General features: G+C 40.6%; 1 protein-coding gene across 2 annotated transcripts in view; it reads right to left on the reverse strand.

Moving 5' to 3' along the window:
* The window catches only part of MTMR7 (myotubularin related protein 7), a 95,420-nt gene that overhangs the window by 35,703 nt on the left and 43,387 nt on the right, over positions 1-16,330 (reverse strand). For both annotated transcript variants that reach the window (XM_007174021.3, XM_007174022.2), the window contains 2 exons: positions 13,024-13,181; positions 3,649-3,777 (listed from right to left, as the gene is read on the reverse strand). In XM_007174021.3, coding sequence (XP_007174083.1) covers positions 3,649-3,777; positions 13,024-13,181 — 287 coding nt within the window. The remainder of the gene's footprint in view (positions 1-3,648; positions 3,778-13,023; positions 13,182-16,330) is intronic.

A 16,330-nucleotide genomic window follows, 5' to 3' on the forward strand; every position in this document is an offset into this window, starting at 1 on the left:
TAAGTCAAGAAGCATGAGACAGAATTAAGAGGCAGGATTCAAAAAGATCTGGCTTTTAATCCAAGGTGTGTTCTCACTTCCTATATAATCTTAGGTAATTTACCTATCATCTCTGAACCTTGGTTTTTCTCATCTTTAATACAGGGATAATAATAATACCAAAACTACAGAGTGTGATGAGGTATATAACACTCCTAGAACTATGCCTAACACACAGTAAGTTTCAATAAACATTATTTATAAAAGAAGGGCAAGAAGGTCTATATTTTTCTTAAGGAAAATTGCGTCTTTGGAAATCTTTCAGACTTGGGCTTCCCAGAGATTTGTACTGTGATTTGGGGATACCATGCTATTAATGATTTAAAGCAGAACTGCTTTCTTAAAAATAATTAAAATATTTAGTAAGAAAGAACAAAGGACACAGCAGCTTCCAAACACAAGTGACACTGATACATCTCTAACTGTGATCTACAAAGCTGTTGGACGGTTTGATATCCAGAAGGATTCTGGATGGCTCTATATAACTCATGTGTGGTTTCAGGCCTGAAATTAACATTAAGTGCTGCCCCTAAGAGCTGGTAAAATTGGGAGGGCCTCAAACGGTCAGCAGCAAGCTCCCTTCCATACTCTGCTTCCGTGGATAAAGTCCCCAGCTAAGCAACCCTTCTCCCAAAGGACCAGATGCACCTCCTTCTCAGCCCCGAGTAGTGGGTTTCGTTCCCTGCCAGCCCATGGAATTACTCAAACCAGCCAATCACATGCTCTCCTGGGAACCAGGGGTCTACTCATCCTCCTGATACTACAAAGCCTGTCTCACACCATCTCTGCTGGTTCACTCTATTCCTGAGTGCAACCTTCCTACAGCCCTGCCTGGCATGCAGTGCCTTCCTCCCCTGGGCAGTGGCCATATGTAACTAATAAGCTGCTGTCAACCTCATTTGTCCAGTGTCAGATGTCATGTGTTCAGCCAGCCCAGTAACCCTAGGGCAGGAATCCTGACCCCACCAACGGGTGAACAGGAAGTGATTACAACACCATGTATGATAAAAGCCGGTCCAAAGGTAATTGTGTACCATCAGCGGGGGGATTTATATCAAACGAGTCTCAACGGGGCTTCCTGTTCATGACATGAGGTACATGTCAAGCTTTTTCTAAATCTAATCACCAATTCCCACTACCCAACACTGGCCAACTCATCTCACCACCAAAATCTTCAGTGCTCCTTGGGAACAAGGGGCTATGTGAGGAACAGAATTTAACTAGAAAATGTGATATTCTTATTCCCAAGCCTGAGTTCTACTGGCGTAGGAATACATACTCAAGTCTAAAAAGTCTAAAATCACAAAAAGGAAGAAAGAAAGGTCTGCAAACTTAGGTACCTTATAGCTGTTTACTTTTCACGGAAGATGCCTGGTTTATGTGTGGGTTTTTCTGAGCAAAAATAGCATGAAATACTGCACTGATATTTCCTGTGTGTCCCATCGAACCACAGAAATCCACCTTCGCTAATGCTATTTCCCGCTATAAAAATCCCTGGTCACCTTGGAAGCACTTACATAATTAACCTGGATATTAAAACCTGAGCGTTGTTACAAAACCACAAATTTGATCGTATTCTACCTGCAGCATAGATTTTAGGTCGCGGGGGTGGGAGAGTGGGCATGCATGTACGTGAAGTATTTCCCTGGGCAACCAGATACTTCAGCAATGCTTAGAAACCTTCTCTATTTTCATCTTGTAAGAAGAGCTAAAACTTAAAGTACTGTTTGCTTTAAAATTTTAAGTACAGGAAATCAATTATTTTTAACTATAACTGATGGCTGTGTGAGTTCATTTCCGGGCTTGGAGATCCAGTAAAGAACAGCGCACGAGAGCGGGAATGGGGTGATGAGGGTCCGACGTCAAGAGGCAAAGAAGCTGGCCTCTGTGGCCTAACTGCTAAAAATTCTATCCTATCCTCAGACATTACATGTTTGCCCTTTATAATACTCACACTGACAAAAAATCCCTTTTCTCAAGAAAATCAAAACTGAAGGAAAAGAAGTAGGATAAGGACTAAGCTCACTTTTTAAACACCTAGTCCATCCCCACCTCTGACACAACAATAAAAGATTCTCCCTCCCTCTCCTCTCTTACCTCTTTATCAATGGATGCTACAAAAAAAGTAAATGTTACTGGCATCCTAAATTCAAATACATCATGAAATTCCACATCCCTTTTCATCCCATCATTTTTTTGAAAATAAGAGATTCACATCTTCCTTTGCCTCTCACCATTGGGCCAGCTCTGTGTAGGCTGAGATATATTTGGAGTCAAATAGTACAGGACATTAATGAAATACCTGCCTTCTTTAGGCCATTTCAGAGCCGTGAGTGTAACTGAAAATAAGACCATTTATATCCTTTCAATGAACAGACCTTACACTGCTGAGTGAAGATCTCCCTTCAAAGTAGGCGCCACAGAAGGCGATACGCTTTACTCTGGCCAAGCTGGCATTGCTCAGTGTATTCTTGGAAGCTTCCTTTTAAGAGCGGACATAGGTCCTGCCCCACGCCCTGCCTCTAGGTGCATGCACGGCACACGCACTCACACACATCTGTTGCAGTTGTTTATAGTTTGGGATTAAAGTCAAATGAGGCTATGTTATCTCACTTGAAAACCAAACGGTTTTCGCCTGGCTAAAGTCACATGACCTCTAAAGCAGGTAACGAAGATCATTCTTGTCTCCCCGAATTTGTTTTCTCATCCTCCACAGAAATGGAATCACAGTTTTTAGCTGTGATTTACATGGTTACCCACAGGACTGTCTTTTCCCACCTGCCCTGTGCAGTTCTGATCAATAGGATGAGAGCAGTACTGTCACATGGCAGTTTGGGGACCTTCCTCCGAAAGCAGTGAGGGCACCACGGGGCCCCCTTCCACCTGCTGCCGCGTGGAGGTCACGGCTGGTACTAAAGTCACCTCTCACACCACGTGATGAGGGCGACACCCCAGGGCTGGCAGAGCAGAAAGGTGCAAGGAGCTCGGATCCCTGAGGGCTGAGTAGAGCAGAACCAGGACACCAGGCCCTGACTGCCGACCTGGGGAGTTTTATGTGAGAGAAAATAAAATTCTACCCTATTTAAGCCACGGTTACTTATGGTCTCTCTTAGTTGCAGACAAACCTAATTCTAGCTTTTACCAATATTATTTTAAACAATGAAACTCACTCTCCATAAAGAAAGATTTCTTATACTGAAGATACAGAGAAAACATATTTATGTTCCATTTAAAAAAAGAAGGAAAAAGAACGTGCCACGGCTTTTAGGGGCTTTTCTAAAATAGGCATTCCGAAGGCTCTTCAGTACAGAGCCTCCCAAGGTGACCAGTTAGAAGAGAGGACGGCGCTCACTCAGACGATTAAGGTTAGGTGTGTTGTGACTCTTTCCCATTCCTTTATTGTCAAATAAACATGGAAGGTCAACTTCTACAGGAGATAAGGGTTTAAGCACAGTTGTGTTGTGTCATGTCGTACCACACACACAGCAATATCCACATACTTTAAAAAGAATTCAAACCCCCACACACAGCAGAAGTCCCTGGAAAAGGCCTGTTTATGATAAAAGAAGGAAAGCAAAGCATGAAACAAAAGCATGCCTTGAGACTTACGTGGTTATCTTTATAGTAGTAAGAAAGGGCAGGAAATCGTCGTCTGCTCCGGAATTTGGAACTCCCCACTATGATGGGTGCCGTGGCCGACTTGGGAACGTACAGTTGAGTAGGGTAAGAATCACAAACCTGTTGTGGAAAGCACAAGGGGATATTTTAGGCAATCTAGTCATGCTTTGCAAACTGCCACCAGAAATTCCATTTCACTGGGCTTACAGGTTGCATATTTAAGTTTTCTTAACCAAGTTAACAGAGCCACTTCAGAGAAATGAAGCGCTGGTTCTAAGAAATCACAGTGAAGCAAAGCAAGACACTCTTTAACATCCTGCCCTCAGGCGTTGCCCCTTCTCTCCAAGGGCTCTTTGTGGGAGGTATGACAGTGACAAACGAGCATTTCTTTCATCGAAAAGGGACAAACTGCAATTCTGCATCCTGGCAACTGAGAAAACCTTAGCTGCCTGTTTAAGATAGCCTGACCCTGGAAGACAATGTCCTAAAATGCCAGCACCAGTGGTGACCTCCTCAGGGCACCTTTCTGTCCCTGACACACCCTCTGTGCGCTCCTATCTGAGGTGACAGTCAAGCCAACACCCTCCCCGGACATCTTCCCAAAGCCCACCCACTCTTCAGGGGCCAACCCAATTCCTCTCCCCTGCGCTCCCACCCTTCACCACACATTATAACAACTTTTTGTTTCTTACGTGACGATTTTAGAAGTGGTAAGAAATGATTTACTCTTTCTGTGCATCCCTGGCAGTGATTCCCCCCGTGGAAGCTCTGGCGCCTTGGAATGGTCTGGCAATTCTGTCAGAAATCAGGGGTTTAAATCCTAGCGCCAACTTGCCAACTTCATGACCTTCAAGAAGTCAAACTACTGAGCACTTGCTATTCTCTAAAAGTGACACGGAACAGAAGTGACATCCCCCGGGGCTGATACAAGGACACCCGTGACAAGGCTCTTCATCAACCATTAATTCTGACAGAAACGGGAATGGTGGCCACAGTAATAGTAGTCGACTTGTTGCTCGACACATATTTTGCTTTGATGGCAGCCAATCCATCCTTTTGCAACACGAGGACCGTTTAGATGGCAATTCCTGACCTTTGTTTATTTCCTAGAAGTCAAGCACCTTCTGGGGCGCTTCAAGTAGAGTCCTCAAGCAGGTATAGCAGCAGGGGAAATGTGTGTCTGCACGTCCTCTAACCATCCCGCCCGCCCTGACCACTCTGAACCACGGGACCGAAGGGCACGAGAACCCGTCACAAAGCTCACATCAGTTGTTCTGTGACGACGCCTCCCTCGTCTGCCCTCCTGCCTACCTTGTCTGCTTCCAGCCTGGGCACCACATTGAGCAGGAGACAGATGGGCCAGAGAAGTGAAGTTCCCAGGCCCAAAGCATTTCCCCAAAGGCATTTTAGGAAAGATTACCAAAGACGTCAACGTGGGCTCTGGCACTGAGACAAAAATCCCAGACCAAGAACAGATGGTCCAACCTACTTGGAACCTGAGATTTTACTGGAATTACTGCCCACAGACACTACACTTGCTTCCCTGCAAATCTGGTGTCAGGACCTCTCTGGAGTCAGGCAGCCAGAACATTACTACACAGACCACACCTGCGCGTCTGAGTTCAAGAGACATGTAGTCATTGCACCAGACTTAACAACGTTTTCTTAAAATAGCAGTTTTAAAAAGGACATTGGTAGGTTTTCAGTAAGTTGGGAATTACCTACTTTCTTTAACAGCACTAAGGAATCACAAAGTTATTTATGATTAAATGAAATAAGAATAATTAAGTCATGGCTGAGATTTCCCAACATGTTTACTGCATAGGCCCTTGGCCTTTCTGAATAGCACAGAGTAAGTGGGATGGTAAATGCCGTGTCCATGTACGGCCTCCCAAGGTCAAAGGCGCCCAGCTTGGCTCAGTCACGGCCCCATGTGCACTCTCCCTGGTATGGGGCCAAGAGAGTAAACGCTCAGAGCCCACTCTCCCTGATACCCTCAGCCCCAACCGACTCAAGGAGCTAAATGTGCTCTATCCTCTCAGGGTCCTTCCTCTGCCCATGGAGAGCAGGGAAGACCCTCCCGCCCTCTCAGAGCACCACGGCTCCGCCTCTCCACAGAGCAGGAAACGTAGAGCTGTGGGGCTGGCCTGCGCGAGCACCAGGAGCTCAACAACCTGAGCCCCGTCCAAGGCGGTCAGGCTGCACCAGCTTCCACGGCCTCCCTGCAGGGAACAGAATGTCACCAGTACAGGGACTCCCACGCCCCCAGAGACGCCAAGAATCGGTGCTTCGGAAAATAGACTCACAGCGCCAGTTAACGGAGTTTCAAGATACCACTTCTTAACCAAGCTGGACAAAAGTAAATTCATCCTGCTTTCCTGAAAGTAGACGGCACTTTGCAGTGGAAATTAAAACAACAGTCCTGGAGAGCACTGATGGCTATCACTTTTGCAGCAAGCTCACACAGTTGCAGTTAAAACTCTGACAACAAATAATGCACAGCGCAGTGCAATTTATGCCACCAGATTCCGAAACCTTAGCCAACTGAAGTGGATTAAGTTAAGACAATTCCTGAGTAATTTTTTTTTAATTAATAAGGGAACAATTTTCTTTGCCCTCCGCTAAATAAGCCTGCCTGGAGTGCCTGCATGTCTAGCTTCGCCTGGCCAAGAGGAATCTTTTTTGGTAATTGTTTCATTCATTCAACAAGTTGTTTTTTTTTTAACTGAAATATATTTAACATATAACACTGTATAATTTAAAGTGTAAAACATTAATTTGATACATTTGTACATTGTAATACAACTGACGTTGTAGTGACAATTAGCACCTCTATCATGTTACATAATCATCCTTTCTTTTTAGTGGCTGGAATCATTAAGTTCTAGTTTCTTAGAAGTGTGATGATTATCATAGAATACTGGTGTCTATCAAAAAATGTTTACTGAATCCTTATTATGTGCCAGGCATTAGGTTAGGTGCTAGAGCAGTGATGAATAACAAAAGATTTACTGGTCTCAAGGAGTTCACATTCCCAGGAGTCTTTGATCTCTGTTGCCCTGGTTACAACCTCCCAATACATGTATTTACCACTGCAGCATAGTATCCACCTGAGGGCCAGCCAAGGCTCTGTATTTATCGAGGACCCCTCACTCAGTTGAGCACTTTAGGGTGAGGCTTAGTTGTCAGGAACTGAGATATATCTATAAAGACAACGGTCTTCTTCAACATTTAAGACCTAAAATTTATTTCAAGGAATTTATGATGTAATGGGGAGAAGAAAAGGGGTATGAGCAGCATGAAATGATTTATATATACATAAAATAATACATAATATATAAACTATAGCTGTAGAGAACTGAAATAAACAAGATTTTTTAAAATTACTGGTTTGGGTTATACTTTCAATTTTATTCCAAGAGAAATAGATTAAAATTTTAACCTAGTAATGAATGCCAATTATTTTATTTAAAGAAAGACAATTTTAAGAGTTAGGTTACAGAAAGGAAATCTTAGCTTAGAGAGTTAGATTACCAGAAGAAAGTGTCTTATAAACAGGGATAACAGCAGTGCTGATAGAGGTGATGATGATAATAATAATTAGCCTGCCCAAGACCACATGGAGAGAAAAGGGCAGTGCCAGTTCTGGAACCTAAGTCTCTGTGCGCTATGTATGGTGTTATTTCCACCATGGACAAAAGCTTCTTCTCCATCAGATGACATCACTAGCCCCACTTACATCAAATAACTTGTGAAAAGAAAGAAATAACTCTTATAAAAGAAGGGAGGAGGGCTTCCCTGGTGGCGCAGTGGTTGAGAATCCGCCTGCCAATGCAGGGGACACGGGTTCGAGCCCTGGTCTGGGAAGATCCCACATGCCGCGGAGCAACTAGGCCCGTGAGCCACAATTACTGAGCCTGCGCGTCTGGAGCCTGTGCTCCGCAACAAGAGAGGCCGCGATAGTGAGAGGCCCGCGCACCGCGATGAAGAGTGGCCCCCGCTTGCCGTAACTAGAGAAAGCCCTCGCACAGAAACGAAGACCCAACACAGCCATAAGTAAATAAATAAATAAAAATTAAAAAAAAAAAGAAGGGAGGAAAAAGTAGAGGTTTTTCTCAACCATGAGGTTAAAAGCAAAAGTAACGGATGATGACATAATCTTCCCAGTGGACTAACAGTCAGAAATATTTTGATAGAACCAACTTTTATTATATTTTTTAACTGGTAACAAGTGAGGGTTCATCATCTTTCTCCCTATTTCAATGATATTTGTAAAATCAGAAAATCCCCTAGGTTTTCACCTTTTCTGTTTCAACAGTTTGTTGATTGTTAGTTTGGGTTTGCTGTATATTACTTTTGGGAAAAAAATGCTGAGTAACTCATGTTTTGCAGTCTCTATACTGTAGGACTTAAGTGACTAAATGTGAGTCATGTTTGTGGTGTTAAGTCTAGAAGGAAACCTCATCAAAAATAACAAGAACCTGTGTTTTCAAGAAAATATTATTCCACAAGACGTGCCTTAGTGTCATTTTCTTCCTCACCCAAGGGTGTGTCATATTTTTTTTAAATTTTAAAAGGATATCCAATTTTCTTTACTAAACTAGGATTTTCCTGCCTTTCAATTTCAAGGCTAAAAATTCACTGCAAAGGTTGGCTTTAGCATTGGAACAAACTATTACATTAGCCAGATACTTTATAATGATTGAGACAAAAAGGACCCAAATGCCCACTCACAGTGTAAGATTATGATTGTTAGATTTAAAAGTAATTACAAAGAAAATTCAGTATCATGAAAGTGGCCATTCTATCCCAAATAATCTGTACATTCAGTATATCCAGAAGAAGGATGTGGAAGGACCTGACTTGTAGAATATCAAGATTTACTATAAAGCTATAATAATCATAATTAGTGAAAATGTAACTATGGAAATTATACAGTGTAAATTGGGACAAAGGTTAGCAAACAGGCCAGGGTTTTTTCTTAAACAATATGCTAAAACCATGAAACAAAATAGGAAACATTGACAACTCAAAACTTCTGAGGATTAAAAGATACTCTGGGCACAGTACATAAATATCTCCTAAGAGGAGATATTTGCAACAGCTATAAATGACAACAGGGCAATGTAAAGAAAACCACACTGAGATCTATTTCACACCAATTCAACCGGCATTTTCTCAAATTTAACTTTTTGATTAGTTAATAAATTCACATGGTTATAAAAATAGAACAATACAAAAAGGTGCACATCCTCACCCTTGTGTTCTATTCATCACATTCCCACCTACTTTCTAGGTTATCGCTTTGGGGCAATTACACATCCATATGAACAAGTCTTATTTTTCTCCCTCTTTTTTAAAATAAAAGGTATCACACTATATTCACGATACTGTGCCTTGCTTTTTTGAACCTAGCAATATACTTTAGCGATCCTTCCTTATCAGTACATGGAAATACTCTACATGTTTTTAATGGCTACACACTAATTTAATTATACGAATAGACCCAAAATTATTTAACTGGTCCTCTATTAAAGAAATTTGGGTTTCTTCTAATACATGCTTTGATAAACAATGCTACAATAAATAACTGTGTATGTCACTGTGCGTTTATGCTAACTCTTTAGAAGAAATTCCCAGAAGACTGTTGGGTCAATAAGTAGGGATACCGCCAAACACTGTAAATACCAACTGTTGGTAAGTCTGTGGGGTAATGAGAAATCATATCTTAGATGTGTAAGTCCATGCAAACACTTTGGAAAAGAATCTGGCAATAATGGGACTTCCCTGGCGGTCCCGTGCTTAAGACTCCGCCTTCCAATGTGGGGAGACCAGGTTCAATCCCTGGTCAGGGAGCTAGGATCCCACACGCTTCACGGCCAAGGACCAAAACATACAACGGAAGCAATATTGTAACATATTCAATAAAGACTTTAAAAATGGTCCACATCAAAAAAAAAAATCTTTAAAAATAAAAAAGAATCTGGCAAGATCTAGTAAGGCTAAAATCCACATACCCTCTAACTCAGAAATTCTACTCCTAGGTAGAAACTCAAAATGTACTATGAGTCATATATAAGCCAGATAACGGCTTTATTTGAGATGGTAAAACAAAAGAGAGAAATAAAAGAAAAAGAATAAATAAAAGTTTAAACTATGGTATATTTGTAAAATGGAGTATAATACAATAGTGAAGAATGAGTAAACAAGAGCTATAGGCTTCAACAGTTACTAACTTCTTTACATCTTGGACAGTTACTTAATCTGTCTCTGCCTGAGTTTCTCCATTTGAAAGCAGGGATAATAACAACACCTACCACACAGGACTGCTGACATTTGTTAAGTTTCTAGAACACAGCCTGGCATGTGGTAACTATTATACAGGTGTTTGTTAAATGCAATGAATCTCACAAATACAACTTGAGTGAAAAGTCAAGTTTCAGTAAGCAACATTCAGCATGATACCGCATACAGAAAGTGTAAAAAAACGCACGAAAAAATACTACATGCTGCTACTTACAAACGTAGAAACGTTATAAATAGAAAGGAATGACACCACCAAATTGCAGTCAATGACCCTGGAGCAGGAAGTGATTTGGAGGGAATATTAAGGAGGTTTAACAGCATTGGCCATGTTTGTTCTTACATAGTATGCAGGTCCCTGCTGTTCATTTCATATTTTTCAAAGTTTTGTGTATGTTGGAAGAGTGGCATAATAAATAAACAGCTGTTTTCAAATGAACAATAATCAATGGAAGAAAGCAGTAAGATGTATATTTCCAAAATTATTACAGGCAAATACAAGAAAAAAACTATCTAGCTGTAGATATGAAAAGGGGAAAAACATGACTAGTAAAGCCACAAAGCATAGTATCTAGAACAATGTCATAGATATCAGTTACTGCAAAATCAAAATCTAACCATACCTAATTTGAGAAAATACAAAACATTCCACCTCACAACCCAAAGATAACTACTGCTAGATTATTATTATTTTTAATAATTATTATTATTATTATTTTCCTGCGGCATGCGGGATCTTAGTTCCCTGACCAGGGATTGAACCTGGGCCTCAGAAGTTAAAGTGCCAAGTCCTAACCACTGGACCGTCAGGGAATTCCCACTGTTAGATATTTTTTAAAAGGACAAAACATTCATATAGGGTCACTGAAAGTAACGGGATAAGTAGAGCTCTACCAGGCAAATTCTGACAAAAAGAAGAAAACAGTAGAAACATAATAATACAAAACAGAATTCAAAGCGTTCACAGGAAAAAGTGATATTTTAAGTTGATAAAAAGCACACCAAGCAGATGTTCTAAACCATTATGTGCTGGACAACATAACTTCAAAAATATATACTGCAAACACTTTAGAAATGTAAGGAGAAAACGTCCAATCAATAATCATAATGGGAAATTTTTACATACCTCTGTCAGAAATCAAGTGAACAAAGGGACCAAAATTTCATAAGAAACTTAATTTAGATGGAGACGGAATTTTATACCCAAATAACAGAGAATATACATTTTTTCCAGACTCAAAACATTGATAAAATCAAATATTGATAATTAATCAAATATTGGGTGTTTTATGAAGACATAAATCTTCAAAAAGTCCCCAAAGTTCAAATCTTACAGGTCGCATATACTGCTTGCTATACAAGGGAACAGAAATTAACAACCAAATACTGATCAAAAGCAAAAACATCAATGGCCTGCCTGCTTGAAATCTTAAAAAGAAAAAGATTTAAGCCTCTTATGCCTTGTAATTAGTCCTGGGAATTTATCCTTAGAAAATAATTTAAAATATGGGGAAAATCATATGAACAAAGATATTACTCCCGGAACTATTCCTATGGCAAAAATTATGAGTAATCTAAATGTCTAATAATAGGGAAATATTTAAGTATATTATGGTACATTCATTTGATGGAATGTTACACAGTCATTTAATTACTGATATGAATACTGTCACAATATAGAAAATCCATATGGTAAGGTGAAGAAAGTAATCAGGATTCAAAATATGCAGCCAGAAATGGTCAATTAAGAGTGGACAAGATATAAATGGTCAGCATGTACGAAACTACAATTCAAGAGATTAAGGCGTGAAGATTAAATTGAGAAATCACTTATCCCACTATCAAGCTGTCAAAAGATTTTTAAGAAATAAACTCTTTAATGGTCAAGGTACAAAGACTCAAGCATTCTCCTACACAACTGTTGAGAATTTATATAAATCGGTACAATCTTTCTGCAGTTCTTTTTGATAATATGTACACAAATTTGAGTAAACCTTTTGACATACAAATTCCACCTTTAGGAATCTGTCTTTAAAAAAAAGACTTTTAACATGGGCAAAGGTACAGTTACCAGAATGTTCTCACTATGTTATTTAAAATAGTGAAAAATAACCTGAATGTCTAAAAATTAGAGATCAGACAGATAGAATATGATATAGCCATACTATGTCATATTATATAATGTCTTAAAATGATATAAAATATATTTATTGACAGGATAACACAATATGCTATGTGAAGAAAAGCAAAACACAAGGCATATGTAGTATGATTCCACTTTTGTTGTATATATTTGAATGGCTCCTCTGCCCTGACATTTTCCAATTGTAAACAATGAAATGCATTACTCATGTAAGAAAAAAGTTATTGAACTATGCAGATGAGAAAAAAATTAAGAAAAAATCTAAAACCTTCTAGAAGAATGTTAGGGCAATGGGATGCCGGCTCTTTTCTCTTTTGTAAATTCTCTGCAATGTTCTTATGTACTCTTACTACTGAAAACACTTTAAAAATTAACAGGGAAACCAACACTGATTCGTAAGCCCACCCTCAGGGGGAATATGGAATTGGCTCTGCCCCTCCTGCTTCCCTGCATCGCCCATTCCCTTCTGTAAGTGCAGACATATTTCTCATTTCTCTAGGGAAGGCTCTTGGTGACCTTGTGTACCAATCAAGAGTTCAGTGAGCACAGAAAGGAGCTCATGCCAAGCTGCCAGCAGAGCCTCTGTGACTCTCCAGCCGTCACTCACTGAGCTATAAAAAGACTGGCTGGGAGAAGGGAGGTGCTGGCCCTGAGGCCCGCCGCTGGGCCTCTCCGGGTTTCCACTCCCTCATCCGTTACAGGGGATGGTCTCTGAGGTGGCCCTGTTCAAACTTTCTGGTTCTAGGTGCAAGTAGGAAACAGAGCCGGCAATAACCAAGGGAGACTTGGAAATCCACACATCTGTACCCACAAAGAGCTATCAAAATTGAAGGAGATCAAACAGAAGTCATGCTAAACTATGTGAAATCATGGTTTCATCTGGATTAAGTATCTGCATTTCACCAAATGCCTCCACTCACTCTGTAATCTCTATTCACGTCGCTGAGCTGCCAATAATTATTAGGGAGGCCCATTCGCTTGTATTCTTCACTGAGATCGATCAGCATCCAGCCTTGTTCCCTTTCTTCTCTATCCAGCTTGGGGTTGAATGAAAAGCAGTATAACTCCTCATATTTCACTGCAAAAAAAGAAAAGGGCAGAATAAAGCCAAATCAAGCCAAGTCAAAGCCAGAATCAAATTTTCCCAAATGCATTCTGTCTGGGCTGGAGAGGCCAGCCTAGCTCCTCACCCCTCAGGGCTCTCCCAGGGGTACCCTGTCTCTGAGGTGGGTTCACCCACCTCTTCCCAACAACGACAAGACCTCAGGACAACTGAACTCAACTTTGCAAGAACTGCTTTTCTTTCAGGAGCATGGCCTTCCCCATCTTGTTTTTTTTTTTAAGTTGCTTTTGAAAGCGAATATATTTTCAGACCACATAAAATATGGAGATTAAAAAGTAATTAAGAATATATGGGGCTTCCCTGGTGGCGCAGTGGTTGAGAATCTGCCTGCTAATGCAGGGGACACGGGTTCGAGCCCTGGTCTGGGAAGATCCCACATGCCACGGAGCAGCTGGGCCCGTGAGCCACAATTGCTGAGCCTGCGCGTCTGGAGGCTGTGCCCCGCAACGGGAGGGGCCGCGATGGAGAAAGGCCCGCGCACCGCGATGAAGAGCGGTCCCCGCACCGCGATGAAGAGTGGCCCCCGCTTGCCGCAACTGGAGAAAGCCCTCGCACGAACCGAAGACCCAATACAGACAAAAATAAATAAATTAATTAATTAAAAAAAAAAAAAAAAAAAGAATATATGTGTACTTACAATAGCTAAGACACAGAAGTAACCTAAGTGTCCATCAACAGATGAATGGATAAAGAAGATGTGAGATATATATATGTGTGTGTGTGTGTGTATATATATATATAAAATAGAGTATTACTCAGCCATAAGAAAGAATGAAATATTGCCATTTGCAGCAACATGGATGGACCTAGAGATTACCATACTAAGTGAAGTAAGTCAGACAGAGAAAGACAAATATATGATATCACTTTTATGTGAATTCTAAAAAATAATACAAATTAACTTATTTCTAAACAGAAACAGACATAGAAAACAAACTTATGGTTACCAAAGGTGAAGGGGGGGGGTGCAGAAATTAGGAGTATGGGATTAACAGATACACACCACTATATATAAAATAAACAATAAGGATTTACTGCATAGCACGGGGAACCATACTCAATATCTTGGAATAAGCTATAATGGAAAAGAATCTGAAAAAGAATATATATGCATAACTTTGCTGAACTCCTGAAACTAACACAATATTGTAAATCGACTATAGTTCAATTTTTTAAAAAAAAGAACATATGTATTCCTTAGAAAACCAGAACTCAAATTTGCTTATGTATGTCGAGCTCAAATTTGGGATGGCCTCTCAGAGATACACAGAGGTCAGGCCACTGCCATGTTCTGATGCTCAAACAGTGCTAAATGACAAAACAGTTGAAAAAACCGTGGAATACACTTAAATGTTTGCACTTGAAACACCTGAACTTTTAACAACTACATAAATGTCATAATTGTACTGTTCGTACAGTATTTACAGGATTCGTTAAAAAATTTCCATTCATAGTACATGGGACCCTGTTCACGGGGCGCGAGTTGAAGGATGTGTGAGGACAGCCTTCTTTCAGTTGTGCCAGGGCATCTCTGACTTCACGCATCACCTTTTATGCTTGTGAGGCCAGGCCCGACAGCTATCCCCAGCAAGATCAAGGATTTGGTTTTCTTGCTCTGGCCTTGCCACATTGAGGGAAGCAACTAGGCCAGCGCTGCCCAACAGAAATACGGTGTAAGCCACGTATGTCATGTAAAATGTCCTTGTGGCCACATTAAAACCGTAAAAAGAAAGTGAAATCAATTTTCACAAACTATTTTATTTAGCCCAGTATACCCAAAATATCGTTCAACATATACGGAATACAAAACGTATTAATATTTTATACATTTTGCTTTGTACTGTCTTTGAAATTCCATGTGTATTTCTCACCAAACAGCACATCCTGGTTCAGACCAGCCACATTTTAAGCCCTCGATAGCCCCGTGTGGCTAGGAGCTACCTACTGGACAGTGCAAATCAAAGCATTTCTGGTGAGAATAAATCGTGGTTGATACTCAGTGAACCCTTGTTTCATTCCAGATTCTGTTCTGATTAAATGTACTGACCCATCTAGTAAGCATCATGACAGTTCTCCTTGCACAGATGAGAAATCCGAAGCAAAGGGATGTTTTGCAGCGTCCCCAGGGTCACACAGCTAGGAGGTAGGGAGTCTGGCTTTCACCACCAGGCACTCTGCCCCCCCCCCCACAAGGCAGACCCTTCTCTCTTCTCCCCAGATGGGCCGCTTTTGTATATTTTCTTTCCAACCATCCCCCTAATCTTTTTTTTTTTTTTTCAACAGAATTCTTTCTCCTTACAGTTTTCTTAGATCATCCCATTTGTTCCTTCATCTGTCAATGGCATTCAGCGTGGACACTTTAATGCTCCTAAATGTGTGTCTGGAGGTCCAACAAAGCATCTCACCGCCAGCAAAAGGCCGCAAAAATACACAGGCAGCCTAAGGTCAAAACTCAAGTTTCCAGCTTCTTTTGATTACTACTGAAATGACTCATCTACAAGGATGATAAGATAAGGGTCATATTTTAAGTACCAGACTTTTGAATTAGACATGCACTCTTTCTTGTAAAAAAGAAGCAAGAAGACTGGGGTTTATCAGTGAGATAAGCTATGTCTATTTCAGTCTCTCTCAATGTTATATTTCTAAATTTGAAAATTGAGCATACTGAGATTTCAGCAAAGAAAATGCACACATACAGGTACATGCACACACACACACACACACACACACACACACACACAGCACAGACACTTCCAGTAAAAACGGTTTCTTGTCATCTTAGCCAATTGAGCAGACAGCATATAAAATTGACATCCTGTTCTGGGAACGGTCGGCTCGACACTGACATATGTTTTCCATCTCTAAGTACCATTTTCATGACTCAGGCTTCTGATATCATAACGTTAACCACAAATGCAATTTGTTTAAGATGCCAAAAGAATCTCTTGAGAAAGCCTCAGTTCCTTCAGTGAAAGAAGATCTAAGGAAGATGGGGTAATAATAGAAGTTAAATTTCATTTGCTAAATGCCTACAAATAGGTTTAAAGGTAGAAGAAGAAAATCATTCTATGACTACTGATACTTTTCTAGGTATGGGCTCATTC

The sequence above is a fragment of the Balaenoptera acutorostrata genome, chromosome 21 (assembly GCF_949987535.1).
Source record: "Balaenoptera acutorostrata chromosome 21, mBalAcu1.1, whole genome shotgun sequence".
NCBI classification, from domain to species: Eukaryota; Metazoa; Chordata; class Mammalia; order Artiodactyla; family Balaenopteridae; genus Balaenoptera; species Balaenoptera acutorostrata.